The sequence below is a fragment of the Ictalurus furcatus genome, chromosome 25 (assembly GCF_023375685.1).
Source record: "Ictalurus furcatus strain D&B chromosome 25, Billie_1.0, whole genome shotgun sequence".
Taxonomy (NCBI): domain Eukaryota; kingdom Metazoa; phylum Chordata; class Actinopteri; order Siluriformes; family Ictaluridae; genus Ictalurus; species Ictalurus furcatus.
Window position 1 is genome coordinate 11,343,459 of NC_071279.1, and position 19,778 is coordinate 11,363,236.

Sequence of the window (19,778 nt, forward strand, 5' to 3'; positions counted from 1 at the left end):
GGGAGCCTGTGCAGGAGACTCGGGACAGCAAGCGGGGGACACCCTGGACGGGGTTGCAACCCATCACAGGGCACATTTACACACACTACAGACAATTTGGAAATGCCAATCAACCTACAACGTATGTCTTTGGACGGGGGAAGAAACTGGAGTACCCAGAGGAAACTCCTGAAGCATGGAGAGAACATTCAAGAAGACAGCCCGGAGGCAGGAATCAAACCCCCAACCCCGGAGGTGCACAGCAAACGTGCTGGTGCAATACTCTATTTTTTAAAAATTTCTTACTAGGACAAATAATGTGGATAATGTATGTAGAAATATTTTTTTTATATAAAGTATAAGCCATGGCCTCAGCAGAAGTGAATTACTTCCCTGCTGAAAACCCCTGCCCAAAAAACCAATAGAAACCCTCATAGAATCTGTAATGGATTTAATGATTATAATGTGAATTGTATTGGTTTTAATGGAAACTATAATGGTCCCTGTTGATAATTTGTTGCCTTCTATTGGTGGCATGTTATATCTAGTAGATACCATTAAGGACCAATAATGGTAATGGTTTTAATGGTTAGCTGATGGTAAAGGTATTTGTAGTGGAAACCATTACAATTTCTGTGATGGTTTCTATAGTTTTTTTTTTTTTTTTCTCGGCAGTGGTGGCAGGTCTGGAAACTTGCCTTCTGGTCCAGAATGCATGTTTGTGTTTGGATAGGCCTGTCATAATTTGTTTTATAGACATGCCCCTTGACATCCTCATTAAAATGGAGAATTTTGCATGTTTATAAAGTCATAACTTGGCTTTCAAGCATGTAAATGTCCAAGTGCACTTGAAAGTGATGTTATGACAGTACTTACTAATGCGAACTCTAATTAAATCACCATAGGTTCTGGGGATGGAGCTTTGTCTACACAGGCAGGAATGGGAGCGGGCTCATGGAGTAAAAATAAAAAATGATAAATCATTCAAAACTAGCTATTTAACCGTTACAGAAATAATTTTCCCATTTCTTTCCTAATGCACCTTTCAAGGCACTTCAAACCACCTGAAAATCACACCCATATGTGATTCTTCCCCAATCTGTTGCCACAAAGTTCTTTAGGAAGTACACAATTGTACAGAATGTCTTGTATGTATTCTGTAGCATTACGATTTCCCTTCACCGGAACTAAGAGACCCAAACCTGTCCCAGCATGACAATGCCACTGTGCACAAAGTGAGATCCAGATTGGTGTAGAAGAACACGAGTGTCCTGACCTCAACCCCACCTTTGGGATGAACTGGAACACCGACTGCACCCCAGACCTCCTCACCAATATCAGTGCCTGATCTCATCAATGCTCTTGTAGCTGAATGAACACAAATCCGCAAAGCCATGCCCCAAAATCTAGTGGAAAGCCTTCCCAGAGGAATGAAGGTTATTATAACAGTAAAGGGGGGATAAATCTGGAATGGCATGTTCAACAAGCACATATGGGTGTGATGGTCAGGTGTCCATAAACTTTTGGAATAAACTGTTACAGCACCATGTACATGAATGATTCCTGAATTTAGCTGCAGGGAGAGTACATTCATTCATTCATACAGCAATGAGTGTAACCAGTCATAATTAATAAAAATAATAATAAATTTTTACTATAACAAATTGTATTTAAATAATCAAATTAAATAAATGTAACCAAGAGACAAGAATTCCGTGCACCTAGTCAATGGCAATTTATGACTAGGTAAAACTCAATTATAGATATCTTTAATATGAATTTAGACTAGTAAAAATATCATTCTGACTTACAGATAAAATATAATTCTGACTTAAATTACAGACTTGTAATTCTTACTAGTAAACGTTGCACTTCTACCACTAGAAGTTAAAATGTCTTGCCATTCACTCATTTAGTTTGTTTACTTTGTAAAAATTTAATAATTTATGTCACTTGAGCTGGATTGGAGCTCTGGGTATTTGTGACAAAATGTCATGTAAGCCATCACACTCGTACATTCACTGACCTGCACACACAAACACGTTTCAAAACAAAAGAAAGAAAGAAAGAAACAAACAAGCAGCAAGATTTAGAAAAAGGAACACACATGTTTATTGGTTTTGTCCTTTCAGGAACTCAAGAGCACATCTTTCTACAGTCAGAGGTCATAGTGCTGCCTTGGGTCATGGGACAGAGAGGCTGGATATGGCGGAGGAGGACACAGACTGGATGCAGGTGGAATGGCCCAGAAGGACATCTCTGAAAACCAATTCAAACTGACACACAAAGCGAATTCATTTTATGACACTCTCCATATTCTATCCCATCTCATGAAGGTCAATGGAGCAAAAAGAAAAGCTACAGAAACACCACAAAATCTCTCAGATATTTGTGAATTTGTAAAATATGTACTGTATATATAATAATACGAAGAAGAAGAACAAGAAGAACAGTGTTAGTTTAAGTTATAATGCATGTGTGACATTCAGAGAGTGTCTCAAAAAATGTAAATGGCTGAAGAAAAAAAAAACATTAAAAATACATCATACAATCCACACAGAGAAAGACATGATCCCATTCTACTCCAGAACTTTAACTCAGAGAACTGGTTATTTTGCTGTACAGTAACATCCATTAGCCAAATGCATTTGGTAAAGATTTCTGAATCTAGTCCTATATAACCACTGTCTCAGTACCATTTCATGTATCTGTATAGAGACAGGCAGCAGACAGCCAAAAGAGAATACAGTTTGAGTTATAGTGAGAGTTTTGTCACTCCAGTCACCTTCTTCTGCACAACTGACTATGATTTGCTGCAGTATGTATTTGTATTTGTTGTTCAAGTCGGCCCATTAGCTTTTCCATTTCAACCGTTTAAAGCATGTTAAGCTCAAGCCTGATGGAAAATCGTTTAAAGAATCAATGCAAGAGATGGAGGGAGAGTACAACGATGAAATGTGGGACGGCTTGACCATGTGGCGTACTCTACTGAAAAGGTCAGCTCTTCAAGCAGTGCCATTTCCCGGTACTTTCGGTAAAACGAGGGGCTGTGTGTGCACAAACACACTGCGCTTCCCTTTTCACCACCTTTCAGTAGTCTGTATGAACGTGTGAGGGAATAAAACTCTAACCCAACATGTTCTCCACTAGCCTCTGGCTAGAAAAGTGTGCACTGACGTTCAGTGACAAGCTGAGAACAGCAACGCCAAATCCACTCAGCCGCATGCCACACAAGCTCCCTGCCTAAACAATAATGCCTGCTCTATCACGGCAGACTGACTTCATCCTGCTTCACAACCCGAGCCAAAACCACACTGTTATGCAAACTCATGATTTGAGCCAATATGGCTTCTTATAAAGGAAATATTTAAATAAGCTCGGTGCATAAACACTTTTTTTTCTCCGCTTGTGTGGCTAAACTCGTATCTTGCTCAAACAATCCCAATGTGCTTTTACAAAACTTACACCAATACCACAGCGATCAGCTCAAACCTGTGGCACATTATACTTCTCCTCATGTAAACACTCCTAAGATCACGCTCATTATTTTGGACACAGAGCATCGTTTTAGGTCCAACACAATCCTGAAGTATATTTAAAAACGAAAACAATAACAAAAAAACAACATGCCTTGAATGACTGCACAAGTGATATTAAGTCACAATGGTGAGCTTCTAATACAGTTCAATTCATTTCTTCATTCTCTAATAGTGCTGGACGAGAGAGTCAGCAAAAGATCCTTAAACAAGTTAGACTGATTTTGATCGCATGCCGAACTATTCTCCAGAAGCCTATAAACTAGCATATGAACCAGGAACTGAGGAATCATTAAAGTATTGCTGGCAGGAGAAACACTCAGGTGACTGGAGCAAAAGAGCCAATGTTTGGGAAAAGAAAATCTATTAAAAAAAAAAAAAAAAAAAAAAAAGAAAGAAAGAAAGAAAAGTAAACAACATGAAAAGGAAGGATGGTAATCGGCTTCATCTGCCCGTTCTGAACGATTAGTTCATGTCTGCTTTGAACTAGAACGCTCTTTCTTTGTTCCAAGCTTATCACTCCTCCTCTCTTGTTCCCTATAGCGCTGGATACGCTTGTGTAAAACTAGACTGCAGGACAGAAGCCTTCGAGCGGGTTAAACGCATTTAAAAACCCTTCCTCTACACAACAGTCTAGCCTTAACCTGATGTTAAACACAACGTGTAGTCATGTGCTGTTAGAAGTAAACTGCCCGTTGAATACATTTACAATGGGCAAAAACTACTGAAATAAAATCAAACACAAAGCACATTAAAACACATCAAAAATTAAAATGGAAAGAATGAACAAAATGTAACAGACAATTAAAACATCCTAGGACCAGTGCAACAGAACCTACATAGTCTACTGTAATACTGCAAATAAAAATGAACTAAACAATAAACAAAACTTGTAAACTAAAAAAGAAAACAACAAAAAAAACAAAAGCAAATGGCTCCTGAATAGCTTCTTTGTATGGACTGTGATTTTTTTTTCTTTTTTTGTTATCGTTCAGTTACTGATAAACACATTCAAACACATGCAGCCACACCCACCTCTAACAGTCTCAATTTTTTAATCCTATCTGCTAGAACAAACTACAGGTGTAAGGAAATAAAGTGAAACCACCACTGAGATCACAGGCAAAAATCCAACTGACATTCACAGCTTTCAAGTAATTACAAAAATGTGTGTGTCCTGGTAGGCAACATCCCACTTTTCAGATTTGGAATTTTAACTTGTGGGGGGGGGGGGGAGAAAGGGAGAGAGAGAAAGAGATTGGGGGAGAGAGGTGAGGTTGAGGGGGGAGAGAGAGAGAGGTGAGGGGGAGGAGGGAGAGAGATAGAGGTGAGGGGGACTAGGGAGAGAGAGAGAGAAATGGGGGGAGAGAGAGAGAGAGAGAGAGAGAGAGAGAGAGAGAGAGAAGGGAGAGAGAGAGAGAGAGAAGGGGGAGAGAGAGGAGAGAGGGGGGTATAGAAGAGATATAAAGACTGTACACATGACCTCTGTTTAGAGGCTTGTTCGGCTTCAGTCGTACCATAAAGAGCACCTACTGCAGAAACCCCAAACTCCCGACCCACCCACCCCTGTGCACACTGTGCTATAGTTTCCCTACCCAAACATGGGGAATTAAACTCCATTTTTACATTCGCTTTCTACCTCTTCATTACACCTCCTCATCTTCCACTCTCTCTTCCCCTCACACACCGTCTCTCCCTTTCTCTCTCACTGTGAGACCGTGCCTCTGACTACAAAAAAAAAAAGTGATAATCATTTTTGTCCCTAACGCTCGAGTTGGGTAACTGGATGTGACGATGTGTGTGTGTGTGTGTGTGTGTGTGTGTGTGTGTGTGTGTGTGTGTGTGTGTGCATGCAGGTGTAAGTTAAACAAACCCAAGATAATAAAAAGGTGATGCAAATATTCAAGAGTTTTAAGGGAATACTTCAGAGCCCTTTTTTCCGGTTGCTTTTCAAAGTGTTGAAATGGTCGTAACGAATGAGAGACACTTCCACTCCCTGCAGTTAAAACCTGCATTTGGAAAATCTTGTGTCATGCTTGCTTGAGCCCAACTCAAGCGTATGAACAGAATCAATGCGTGTGACGATGTGCATGCACGGGCGTTGGTGAAAGTGAGCGTGAAAGAGTGTGTGGGTTCGGCCTAAATGTGGCAGCCCCGCTTAAAAACCTTAGTCTCCTCCTTAGTTGAGAGGAGAAGGTCCTGCAGTGTCCTGGTGTCGTGTGTGAGGCATGAAGAGGAGAAGAGTTCAGATTTTCACGTCACTGGTGGACGGTGCTTCGGCCCAGCTCATAAAATTGTAAAAAAAAAAATATATATCATAATAATTAAAAAAAAAAAAAGGTGGTGAAGGGATTTGGATGGAGTTAAGACCCAGATATCCAGGTGCACTGGATGAGACGCAGGAACAGAATTAGTTCTGAGGAAGAAGGACACGCAGTTCCTCACTTTGGTAGAGAAAGTGATTGTAATGGAGAGTGTGCCAATATGATGGGGAAGAGAGTGAAAGAAAAGTGGTGGCAGAGGACAGAGGAGTGTTGGACGGTCACACGCGCACACACACAGACTCTTGCTCCACTCTGTAAGGCAGTGGTGGTGGAGGGCTTTGCAGTGAGACTCAGGCTGGGTGATGGCAGTGGAAAAGCTACTGTAAAATAGTTACTCTCTCCACTCCTCTTCTCTTCTCTTCCAGCTCCCCCACTCCTCAACCTCATGTCTTTTAGCACCCGCCTTTTTAAACAGTTCTTTTGCCATCTGATTGGACCTTTCATTCAAAAGACATGAGATTTGCAGGAACCTGGAAATAAACATGAGCGAATTAAAATCTTTACAAATGTATGAAGCCATATGTTGCTAAACTCAACTGTAAAATGGTGATGATTGTTAATAAAGCACTAAAATGCCATAGAACAAATGTTAAATATTGAAAGGTCACAGTCAAACAAGCCACATTTAAAAGAATAGAGTACGAGTTATTTGAGTCTTTTTTCCATGATCCGGACACAGTGCATTAGCACTTTTAGAAAATAAAAAATGGACAATTTCCCTGTCCATCTACCGTCACTAAACAAACTAGCGTTGTGTCTTAAATCACATACTCGTATACTATTCTAAACCGTTGTTGAGCACGAACACTAACCGGTTTTCCCATTACAGTTAGTGTTTGAATCTTAAATCCACTCATGTAGTCTTCAAACTTACCGAAAGGACTGTTATGTGTATCAGTCTGCTGTAATTTCTAGACTTAAAGAGTAAATACTTTTGAATATAAGGTCAGAGTTTGCGATTTGAGCCGCAGCGCACGACGATAATCACGATGATGGTGGAACATTATTATTTAAAAATTTTTTTTACAAGAGACAGACCTTGTCAGTTTAAAATCGCTGCATGAAATCATTAAACATTTTACAGTTCGACTTGGAAGCCTGACGGACCGGGATGTTTAGGCCGTGACGTGCTGTCTAGTGAACGTTACTTTTAATCCTGCAGATGTACCTAAGATATGCAGGCGAGTGTGCGAACAATGCCGCTTTCGATGTCGCCAATTCTCATTCTGCACGCGCACGCAAAGTCATGTGTAACCTATAAACCAGACCTCTGTGCTTCACAGCAGGCCGTATCACACCACCCTGAGGAGATGTAGCTTCCTGTACACTTTCCTCTACACTGGTAAGTCATTGCAAGGAATCTTCCTTTGGTTGTTACAGTGTCATGAAACACTAAACTACATTTTCTGAGATTTTAACAGGTGTGTTCATATCGCACATCATAAAAGACAATCTTAGCATCCGTTAATTTTAATTGCAGGAGAAAACTGGTTCATTTTGAGCTTTTTTTCATTATTTTCATCTTGAGGGTTTAAAGTCTCGTCCTCTCACACGTCACAGGCAGTGACCTGGCAGTGTACTATAAGACTTCGATGATGTGTTGGTGTCTCATAATTATTCATGAGACTGTGTGTTCTTATCCTATGTGAAGATGCTGTCTCTTAATTATTCATGACAGCAAGTGGTGCTTTCCTACAGATGTAGTAGATGAGAGAGGCGTTCAAATGGGTCACAAGAGTTTGTTTCAGTGGTGTAAGAGTTCAAGTGTTTTAATTCGGGAGAGCTATGAGAATTGGAGAAAGGTGGACTTGCTCATGAAAGCAGTTTGCGTCTACACAATGATGTGGTACTCAGTCCCAAGGACTTTTCCATCCCTTCAAACGAGGTATGTGCCTAATTTTAACCGTGACAATTTTACTTGCCTTTTGAGCTAATTAAATCGCTTAAAGCTCCTCGGGCCGTCACATGCAGACCTATACACCGAGGGTCCGTGTTGAAGGGAAGAGCCTTCGCCTTTTATTCATGAAAAGCTTGAGCCTATTAGCTAGCTATCATTCCGACACTTTTCCCCATCCGCTCTGACTCCGGCTCGAGGAAAACAATATAATAAAATATGATTCATGACCCTTTAAGTCACTTATGTCACACATGCAGCATGTACGTTACTGACAAAATAAAACGGTCAAATGATAAAATAGTCCTAAACTATAACTCAGGAATTTTTAAATACGTAGGGTGATCAAGGCTTGGGGTCGCAGGAAATTCATACTGGCCATTGCTCTACACCCAGTTAATCTGCCTTGTGCCCTCCCTTATAATTTCACCCTATTCCTTTTATCTACATATTGATCGTTTATATATTCCATAATTACTGCATTTAATAGTAGTTATTTTTCTATTCATCCTCTATTATTCCTCTATGCAAAGCACAATAAAGGAGTACTACTGTTTTCGCAGCCTGGCTTTTGAAAATCTCTATCCAAATTGGACTCGACATATAGTCGAAGCTTTTACAAACACAGCACAAAAACATTGGTGCATTTATCCAACATATTTGAAAGGAAACAGTTCTATCCACACAAATCTTAAGACGAAACACAGCCAGTGTCTAGATCACACATAAGTGCTGCCCTGATGCTCTGCTCGCAGATGACTCGGACTAAACTGGGTCTTAACACAGGAACAAAAGTCTTAACACAAATGCTTACCTGTTGTCTGTTGCTTTGACATGCTGCACTGAGGTGTTTAAACCACAGCAAAGCGTTCATTCTGTTCCCGGCCTGGAACTTGTACGAGTTTCCTGCACACGCAACAAAATTAGAGAGATGCCGCTGAAAGACATGCACATTTCTACGCTAGACGGCATTACATAATCAGGATACAAAACAATGGAAACCATAATCTGTTACAGTTACGTCAAAAAACAAAGTAATCAGATTACAGGTAGACTTTGTAAAAAATGGGAATACAATCAGGATTACATAAAAAAAAAAAAATGTATTTAAAAGCAAAAGAAATTAATCTTTTAACATAACATGTCTCTAAATCACAGAGGCACACTGAAATGACTTAATTGATGGCGGCTGGAAAAAATGTGTTACAGGCGTGGAGATTTCGAAATTTTGCGTATAAAGTGATGTGCCTTCCAGCTGTGAAGGCGCTGTCTTTATCGAATGACTTGACATCTAATTTAAAGAAGCATTTGCAGGTAAGACCAGCACGGTAATCATATAGCTAAAATAAGTTTGTATCAGTGCTTTGAAATTCCATGGTTTGTATGGTCACTGTGATTTTTACTTCAAATTTCATTTATTTTTATTAAAACAAACCCAAATTTATGTACTGAACATGTTTTTAAGCTCTAAGAGGGAAAAAAAAAACTGCAATGGGTACTTTATCTAATTTTAATACTTTTATTGTTGAGAACAGTCCAGAAGTCTGGGTGAGGGAGAGATTCTGGAAAATGTACCATTTAATAAGGATAAAGTCATTAAAAAGACACTAAAATCTAGATTTAAATCACAGTACACTTTTCTCACAATACACAGATTTTTTTTCTTTATCTTTTTTCTTTAAAATCCTCCTTAAGCTTAAATATGAAATCACTCATAAACTGTTAGCCTTAGGAATGATAGTGATAACAAAAAAACGGAAGTTAATGAATATATAGACCTAATAACTAAATAAATCTTACCAAGACTACAATTACTCGTAATCGGCATTGTTTTATTTCTCAGAGGAAGCATCCAAGTCACTTGACCAGAAAAGACACTAGCCAGAGATGATTGAGCAGGCCTCATCAAGGGGCCTTGCAGCCTCCTTTCAAACAAGCAATGCTTGAACTTGGACACAGCTCATCCCAAAGTACAGTTAATAAACTAATATTTGAATGTGTAATTGATGATGTTCAGCCATTTCAGAGTGTAACTGACCATGTTCAGCCATTTGAGAGTGTAATTGACCATGTTCAGCCATTTGAGAGTGTAATTGACCATGTTCAGCCATTTGAGAGTGTAACTGACTGTGTTCAGCCATTTGAGAGTGTAACTGACTGTGTTCAGCCACTTGAGTTTGTAATGGATGATGTTCACCCATTTGAATGTGTAATTGACAATGTTCAGCCATTTGAGTGTGTAACTGACCATGTTCAGCCATTTGAGTGTGTAACTGACCATGTTCAGCCATTTGAGTGTGTAACTGACCATGTTCAGTCATTTGAGTGTGTAACTGACTCAAATTTGTGTTCAGCCATTTGTGAAGTAATTTGTAACTGTAACGGAATACATTTTTAAAGTAACTCTCCCAACCCTGATTAATGTACATCAAAGCACTACACCGTTGTGACAAAATAATCCTTTTCTCTGTAGCGCAGCTCAACACTTACTTAGACTCATACTTATAACTGCAATACGTAGACTCACTTGCAACCCCTTTAAGAAAAGAATACAAACGTAGTTTACTCATGTTGAAGCCCCAGTGCAAGTCAGGTAGAGGAAAATAAACTACATAAACACAAATAAACTAGTCCAAAAAACTGCTGAGCACCCTTTTGAAGCTTAAAATGAGAAATAGGGCATCAGTGCAGATCTAGTGGGCATGCGCAAATGAGGGCCCTGAGGCTGTAAATGCTCTTTTGTTATGTAGGGTATACGATAGTTTTACAACAAGCTATTTAAAGTACACGTGCAGCGGCGGTGAAACCGTGCTTTCAGATATTTGTGCAAACAATTTTACATCCATTTCAATGAGCTGAATGGGTTTAGGCCTTATTCCAAAGTCAACCCCAACAGCACACTTGCCAAAGAAAAAAGTGGCACAGATATAGTCAATCTAAAATGTTCAGTGAAGAATAAATGGCTCTTCGTTATAAGGTCTGTGGCATAAAGTGGACAAAAAAGGCTTTGAAATCAGGCTGTGTGTATTTGCACGACAACTAGACACTCTCACCCTGCTCAGAGTCTGTCAGCAGGAAGACGTCAGGATGCTCCGGGTCATCTGCCATCATGGTCATCAACCCCACCACAGAGACACACTTACTCGAGGTCGACTTAAACTGAGAGAGAGAGAGAGAGAGAGAGAGAGAGAGAGAAATAGTAATAGCTTCCTTAAGCCACATATTGTGGTTGTAATGCGTGACATATATATGTGTGTGTGTGTAAATATGCACATGTGGTTCCTATTAACTCAGTGAATGATAGCTGGCCTGGTACAGATGATGTCATATACCATTTTCTCCCAATGAGTCTAAGCAGTTCACTAAATGCAAAGCCTGATTACCCAGTTATCGAGAGCCCCACTTGTTTATATTCTTTTGTTCTGAAAGACTTTCTCTATGGCTCCTGTGAAATTAGAGGTTTCTTTCTGTGCGGCGGGCCAGAGAAGTTTTTTTTATTTTATTTCCCCCTTTCTCTCATATATCATTGCATACATCACAGGCTGAAGCACAAAAGCACTAAAACACAAAAACCTCAGAGCTTAACCTGTGGTGAATAATGAGTGAGTACTTATAACAGTAAACATGGACTGGGATCTTAAGGCATGGCAGGTTTTCGGCAGGAACTCACATGCTTCCTCTCAGTGGCTTTGAGAGACTTGGCAGTGTAATAGTAGAGCTGAGTACCACACAGCGCTACCCAGTACTTAGTCCATGCAGCCACCTAGAGAGAAACAGAGAGAAACATGTCTGCTCATACATATCACACGGGGGACACAGAGAAAAATGCTTATGCATGCGCGCACACACATCACTCTAGACAATGGTTAGAACGTAAAACTGTACTGTATAAGGAGCCCTATAAAATCCTAATGGCGTATACACAAACAAAGTTGATAATAAAAGCAAGAGGAAGCCATGTAAATGTTGAAGTTAACAGCTCATAATACACTATGTGCTGTATCACAGTGGCCTTGGGAGTGATTCATCCCTTACTACATGATCATGATGGCTAGAGACCTCTTACTGCATATCTGGGGTTGACCACAAACATAAACCACTCCCAACCAACTACTTAACATTCATAACCATTACCCTAATCAATCAAACAGACTGGTGAGAGCACATTTTATTAACATACAAAATAGGTACGGGGGTGGGACAGGAGGAAAAAAGTCTTTAAATGTAAAGGGATACAGTTGTAAAAGGTTCCCTCTCCTCCCATAACTAAACTTTAAAAGCATGTATTTTACTGCTGTGGCTGATTTATACTCCACACGGTAGAGCACTAAGGACAGAGACCGAGGAGCTGAAGTCCTGATACGGCATTATACCAGCAAACCAATCAAGTAGAGGAAAAAATATGTAGAAATGTAGAAACATGTTTAAATGTTAAATAGTGTTAAATATGGAATCATGTTCTCAAAGCAAAAGATGAAATGGGGCAACAAACTAGCAAATACCTAATCTGCCTGATGAAGGCTAAATCTGATTAATAATAGATGCTAACGGGATACAGTCTTTCGAGTCTTGTTTCATAACTAATAATTTTAGACAATTTTACTCTGTCCAAAATTTATTCTACTTTTTATATCATTGTGAATCTTCGTCTAAAAAATTTTGTTGTATGGATTCTTTTTTTTTTTCTGACCGTTCAACTCTCCGTATCATTTCTAAAGAGCAGTAGGGATTGCTTAATGCCCCAATTTCAAGAGACAAAGCCATAATTGCTCTCCATAGCTTAAATCCTGGTGAATCCCCAGGACCAGATGGTCATGCCTGTGAAGTTTATAAAGAATTACAATACTTATTATTAGATCCTCTCATAGCAATGTTCAACCATTCATTTGCGACAAACAGGAAGGACCCAGAAAAGTGTGGATCTTCTAGGCCATTCGCCTTGTTAAATTCAGATTTAAAGCTACTATCTAAAATCTTAGCCCTATTTTATATATATATATATATATATATATATATATATATATATATATATATATATATATATATATATAAATATTATCTATTATTAATTAAGACTAAATGGGTTTTATTGAAGGTAGAAGCACTACTCACAATATTAGGTGGCTTTTAAATATTATTGAGCTCTCAAAACATTATCATTGTGTCTTTGGTTGCTGAAAAAGCATTTGATAGTGTGGAGTGGCCTTCACACTTTAGAAAAATTCGGCCTTGGGGAAAATTTTATCAAGTGGGTGCACTTACTTTACACAGATCCTCTTGTAGCAGTTATTACAAATGGCCATAGGTCGGGCAATTTTCCTTTATTTCGGGGTACCAGGCAGGGTTACCTCCTGTCCCCACTGCTTTTTGCCATACCAATAGAGCCACTTGCTCAGGTGATAAGAGGGGAGGTGACCATTTCTGGGGTGTCCGTGGGAAGCGAACACCACAAAATCTCTTTATATGCGGTGCTATTCCTTTCTGATCCGGACACTTCTGTACTGTGTGTGGTGGATCTCATTCAAGCCTCTGGCCAATTTCCAGGGTATAAGATTATGACTTTTCTAAATCAATTGCATTGCCTATGGGAAATGAACAAGTGTGAATTGAAAATGACTTTCCATTTAGATGCTCTGATGCCAGTTTTGTTTATTTGGTTATTAATAACCCCTACATTTAGTCAAAAGTTCAAAGCCGATTTTACTCCAGTGCTTGAGAAGGTCCGTGATGATCTTAATAAGTGGATGGCTCTCCATTTGTTGGCTTTTGTAATGGATGGCTCTCCACTTGCCCCAACTATCCATTACAAATGCTACCAATCCTACTGTCTAACAGGGTCATAAAGGAGTCGAATGGGTGGTTAAGTTCATTTATCTGGAGCAAAAGAAAACCTAGATTGAAATTCTCAAACCTTCAGCTCTCTAGTTCAATTAGAGGTTTGGACTTAGCAAACGTCAAATTGTACCAACTGGCCTGCCAACTCAGATTTGTTGTTGAATGGCTTAAAGAGGACCCTAAGTCGATCTGGTTTGACCTTGAATCCTCACAGTCCAACTGCTCTTTGCAAAGTGTATTATTTGTCCACAACTCTAAGTCAATCAGGGCACTATGTAATAGTCCAAGTATATATGCGTAATACGCTTAAGGCTTGGCTCATCATACATAGGTTGGAGGGTAGGACTGATGCGTCCTCCCTTCTCACTACAATTCTCAATAATCCAGAGTTTATGCCTAGTTTTACAGACTCTGGATTTAAACTGTGGCACCCCTTTGGTATGACTATGCTGGGATGTGACCTGTTTGTGGAAGGTTCTTTAATGTCCTTTGATTATTTAGTTATAAAATATAATTTGCCTCAGGGACAGTGTTTAAAAGTACTACACTTTCCTCTAACTACTCACTGTTGGCTGTGGAGAAGATCATTCTGAACCCACAGTCACAAAAGCAGATCACGTTTTATTTTTTTAATAAATCTTTATGCTGTTATGGTACAGTTGACCTATCGAACCTTAGACTGATTTGGGAAAGGGGAGCTCAGGGTGGATACTGCAGAAGATGACTGGGTTCGAACTCAAGCCAAAAGGGTCTCAGATTGCAATAGGGCAAGAGTCATTCAGCTAAAGATCTTAAAGCACAGAATAAACGTCACGCCATGTGTCAGACATAAAATCAACCCACTCCATTCTCCACTCTGTCCTAAATGCAAGGTAGGAACATGAGATTATACCCATTGTCTATGGGGACTGTCCCGTAATTAAAGGCTATTGGTCTATAGTCTTGCAGAGACAGGAGTCGCATATTTGGCTTGGACGTGGAGCAGGACCCATTATCATCACTGCTAGGTTTTCCACATAGATTGATTCACAGTATGCATGCTAGATGGCTTTTGGATATTTTGTTATCAGTGATAAGTCCCCCTCTTCAGAAGGTTGCCATAAAATTATAATTACTGTTCACTAGTCAACTGATACTTCTTAATTGTATTTGGACTCCATATCTTTATAACACTGAGGCTCCTTCCAGTGAGATCCTGTGGTATGGTATGTCATAGCATCTCCAGTGTTTCTTAGCTGGCTCTTTTGGTGCATCTCGTCTGATTTTAAATGCATACTTTTGTCCTCATTTGATGATGTTTTGACTTCTGCATTACGTGAAGGGCATCGTTTGATTGTTGATAATGATAACGAGTCTTTATTGATCACATATACATATGCACAGTGAAACTCTTGTCTTCGCATACCCCAGCATGTCAAGAGGTTGCGATCAGAGTGCAGGGTCAGCCATGATACAGTGCCCCTGGAGCAGAGAGGGTTAAGGGCCTTGCTCAAGGGCCCAACAGTGGCAGCTTGGCAGTGCTGGGGCTTGAACCCCCGATCATCTGATCAGTAACCCAAAGCCTTAACCTCCAAGCCACCACTGCCCCTTAATTTGCAGTGTTGTAAAGTGTTAATATCAATAAAAATATTTCCAAAAAAATGAAGTGTATCGTAAACATCAATCGTAGTCTGACGAGCTGAATATGCCGAGCAGGCTGATCTGCAACCGTGGTCTAATATTATACTAAAAACACTTAGTCACATTCCTCTGTCTAGGAATGCCAGCCTGTTATGCCCCTTAAGCAAAAAAACAAAAAAAAAGTGGAAAACAGAAAAAGAGCCAAATACAAAAAAAAAATTTAAATGGCCCTCTCAGTTTTGTACCATATGCAATATGTAATCTCAGAAGATTTGTCAGTTTAGAGTATTCACTTTGGGTGTTATTAATGCTAATTTGTTGAAATCATAAAGCACAACCTTGTTTAATGAAGTCAATTGTAAAGTGCAATCTTGGGAATTAATTAACATCAATTAACTACTTTGGAGCACAGAGAAAATGTTCATGTGTTGAATTTAACAAGCTCACACAACAGCTTAAGCTGGTGGGAGTGGATTGGTATACTTTCTCCTGTGTCAGTCACAGCAAAGAGAGCTCATGTATGTAGAAGAGGGCAGCCAACACTATCCTCAGTGTGTTACGCCGCACTGTGATGCTGCATGAGTGACAGTTCGGAAACATCTGGTTGGCTGCCATCACATGTCCCGGAGGAAGCACAATACAGCGGTTGATAGCAGTCATAGAATAAGAGCGACCTGGCTGATTGGTGTGAATTGGCAAGACTTCATCAGGGAGACAATTGGAGGGAAAATGCAGGCAACTACAATGAAACTATAGACTGAGAATCTGATAATAATCATGTGATAATCGTGCTTATTTAATTGGCTAGTCAGTTTATAACCAGCCACAAACTAAACAGACAGCCAGCCAGAATCAAAATCAATATCAGTGTGGAACATTTTCAGTGTTTTAATTTGCTGTCTGGCCTGTGTGCAAGACACTTAACAATTGTGATGACAATTTATGTGTTTCCTGGGAAAATGTCTGGCGAAAACAGCAAACTATAAAGCACAACTATGCTAACATAAAAAAAAACCCTATAATTTCGCCTGTCTGTTAGTCATACTGACGCAGAGAAACATTGTGTACACATGTATATTAGTTTAGTTCCATTCTCCAGTGTATTCCCTCTGTAGATTTGGGAAAGAAGATACTAAATGGCAAGAAGATGAGTGTGGAGGAAAATGAGAAAGGTGCGTAGGACAGAGTGGATTGATGAAATGAGATCAAATGCCTCAATTAAGCATTATCGGATTAGCAAGAGTGCGGTTATACAGAATATCGGGACGGTGATTTGGCCATAACTGATCACAGCTGTGCCGATATTTCGTATAACTACACAGCTGCAAGTGCAATATTTTTATACAACAGTTCTATAAACTAGAAATTAACATAAAAATGTCAGAATGTAGCAGCACACTACAAAAAAAATAATAAATAAATCTGCACTACACCAGCTCTTACAGCTCTACTCTGTGCTCCTCTAGAACTCAATTAAAAATCTTGTATGGTAGCACTACTTGTATTGTTCACTGTACGTTCCTGTTAAAGGTGCTCCTGGTAAAATTGGCGGCCCTTCTTCCTTTTCATCTTCATCTGACGAGCTTTCATATTTTAAGCTAAAAGTTATATTCTTGAAAAGTATCCTTTGCCATGTCGGCTGATGATGTCACGAACGCTACTGTAGTAACCCTTTTGAACTAGGAAGTGGATTTGAATATGGCAAACACAGATGAGCGGAGCGACACGCACAGTAAAACGTCCCAGTATGGTCATAGGAAACACCGCTCGGCCAATAGACCGAAACTAACTGTTTGTATAAATATGCAATCATTAATAGAAGTGATGGATAAAAGGATGAGTCTGAAATGTATGTAGTTCGTACCGTAGGTTTCTTGCCCTCCTTTAGGATGGTTTTCCTGCGTAACACTCCCTGGACGGTCACTGCTCCAGGGTACAGGTGCACCGCAAGCTCCTCGGACTCGGCTGAGCTACACAAACACACAAACAACCACACGGTGAATAATTTCCTCTTAATCCGTACAGACTCATCTACCCAGGCACATCATAAAATAGGTTTAGTGTTTCTGAACTCAGTACTAGGCTCGAGTTATATACTATATGGCCAAAAGTATATGTCGCAAACAGTTGCCACAAAGTTGGAAGCACACAACTGTATAGGATGTCTTTGTATAGTACTGTAGCATTAGAAATTTCCCTTCACTGGAACTAAGAGGCCCTGTTCCAGCACGACGATACCCCTGTGCACGAAGTGAGCTCCACGAAGATGTCTTGCAATGGTTAGTATGGAAAAACTCCAGTGACCTCAACCCCACTGAACACCTTTTGGGATGAACTGGAACACCGACTGCACCCCAGACCTCCTCACACATCAGTACCTGTCCTCACTAATGCTCTTATATCTGAATGATCACAAATCCCCACAGCCACGCCCCAAAATCTAGTGGAAAACCTTCCTGAAGAGTGGAGGATATAATAAACCTAAAGGGGGCCTCAAACTGATATGGGATGTTCAACAAGAACATATGGGTGTGGTGGTCAGGTGTCCACATACTTTTGGTCATACAGTGTAGGGTCTGTAGGATACAAGTAATGCATTATCCCATGAATGAAAAAATTTAAACTCCACAAGACTGCTCACGTCATTGACTGAGTTCATAAACACTGCATTTATCCTTCTCACACACACACAAAAAAGGGGAAAAACTAGGCGGACCCCATAACACTTTAATTTGGAGAAAATGAGCGAGAAGACACTACAAAAGAGATTTGAAAAGCATTCGGAAATTCAGATATTTCACTCCTCGTACATCTTTTTCCTTAACAGGAATGATCTGTGAGGTCTTATAGAAGAGCGCAACGAACAGACAGGTGACAAATTAAAGGGAAAAATTGGTGCGTCTTATGCTGTAAGAGCATTTTCCTGGCGTGGTTTGGGTCCACTTTTCCCCTTAATGGGAGATGGGAGTGCTCTCTTCTCCAGCAGGACAACGCTTCCATCCACAGGGCACGAGGACTTACTGAATGACGTAACTTGTATGCTGTGCCTTCGCGGTCACCAGATGCCAAACCGGTTAGGAGATTTTGGACTGACGTTTGAGACTTCACCACCATCATCAAAAACACCAACTGACAGGACATCTTTTGGAAAAATGGTGTTCATTCCTCATGTGCAGTTCCAGAGATGTGTAGAATCTGTGCTCAACACATTACTAAGGGCCCATTCACACTGGGACGTTTTTCACAGCGCATTACACGGTCCGTTTTTTGCTGCAGTTTTTTTGCGCTCACACCCGGGCGTTAAACTCAGGCAGCGCGCTGAAAGAAAGTGCAGATTCACTCCCTGACAATAGATGGCGCATATTGAAAAGCAGAAATACCCCGGTACACAAGGTGGCGCTGCACAGCTTTCCGTTTCTGACACCTGCTAATCACTGTGAAGAGGAAAAGAGACAGTATTTACGCCTTTAAACCGTTCACACACTTTTTGCAAACTGGTTAAAGCACGTATGCAGTTTTGTGAAATGTGAGGTATTTCGTGATTTGGCTGCTGCAACAAATCCTTCTTTAAAACTAAATCCTTAAAGGTCTCATTTCAAACAGTATACTCTCTTTAAATAAGTCAAGATTTGAATTATATCAAAGTCACAGCAATAGCATTCACAGACTTATTTTACATATTAAATCTTTTTTTTGGGGGGGGGGGGGGGTGTAGGTATAAGGCAACTATTGTTGTGCCCAAAAATGTTAATGTTCCTGCAGATTGATGAAGTGTTGAATATGAATAGTCTTTTTTTTGTGGTCAATAGAATAATACACAACGCAATAATGGGGCATTTAACTATTTGAATGAGAGGGTACTAATACTTATATGCATACGTATATAAGCCAGGTGCAAAATAAACACAATGGACTATCAATCAGCGGATTATCATTTGCAGGGAAACAAACAATGCAATTTAGTGTAGAAAACAACACTGAAAGAATTAAATGGATCATTTAGAATATGCACTTGCATTTCAGTGTCCTCAAAAAAATAGCCACAACATAATGAACACACTTATATAGAATTTACTGTGTAGATTTGAATCTGGTGCTTTCAAAGGACACCTTGTTTGTGTGTAGGCAGAAGGATTTATTAGAGGAGAGTATTTTATTTCAGGAACGTCACTCATGCACACTCTCAATAAAATGGTGGGTGCTGCTATCTTCTTCGTCTGTAAGACAGTTTTGTACTTGAGCACCATCCAGTCGTACTTTTATGTAACTTCAGCAGCTCCAGGCACGTGAACGAAAGTGTAATCTGATTGGTTGGCCAGTGACGCTTTGACGAACAAAATGACGCTTTGACACCACGCGTTTTATGCCTGGGTGTGAACACTCCCACTGACAGCCATTGGGGCGTTAAACGGTGCAAAAATTGTCCCGGTGGGAACAGAATTTCAGACAATGTTTCTAACTTAAATTTGTCACCTGTCTGTATATAGAGTCAGAAAATAAAGGGTAACAAACACCAGTACAAATTACACACACACACACACAACTAAATTTCTGAATAATATGACGTTCTTCAGTCAAATAAAAAAGTGA

General features: G+C 39.9%; 1 protein-coding gene across 5 annotated transcripts in view; it reads right to left on the bottom strand.

The window, feature by feature from the left end:
- Nucleotides 1–4,925: 4,925 nt before the first annotated feature.
- Nucleotides 4,926–19,778, bottom strand: part of ralgps2 (Ral GEF with PH domain and SH3 binding motif 2) — a 119,642-nt gene continuing 104,789 nt past the window's right edge. For 3 of the 5 annotated variants that reach the window (XM_053614608.1, XM_053614606.1, XM_053614607.1), the window contains 4 exons: nt 17,053–17,158; nt 11,404–11,496; nt 10,787–10,892; nt 7,129–8,639 (listed from right to left, as the gene is read on the bottom strand). In XM_053614608.1, coding sequence (XP_053470583.1) covers nt 8,425–8,639; nt 10,787–10,892; nt 11,404–11,496; nt 17,053–17,158 — 520 coding nt within the window. In that variant the 3' untranslated portion in view covers nt 7,129–8,424. Of the gene's footprint in view, nt 6,310–7,128; nt 8,640–10,786; nt 10,893–11,403; nt 11,497–17,052; nt 17,159–19,778 lie in introns of those variants that run through there. The other 2 variants (XM_053614609.1, XM_053614610.1) reach the window with 1 other exon arrangement.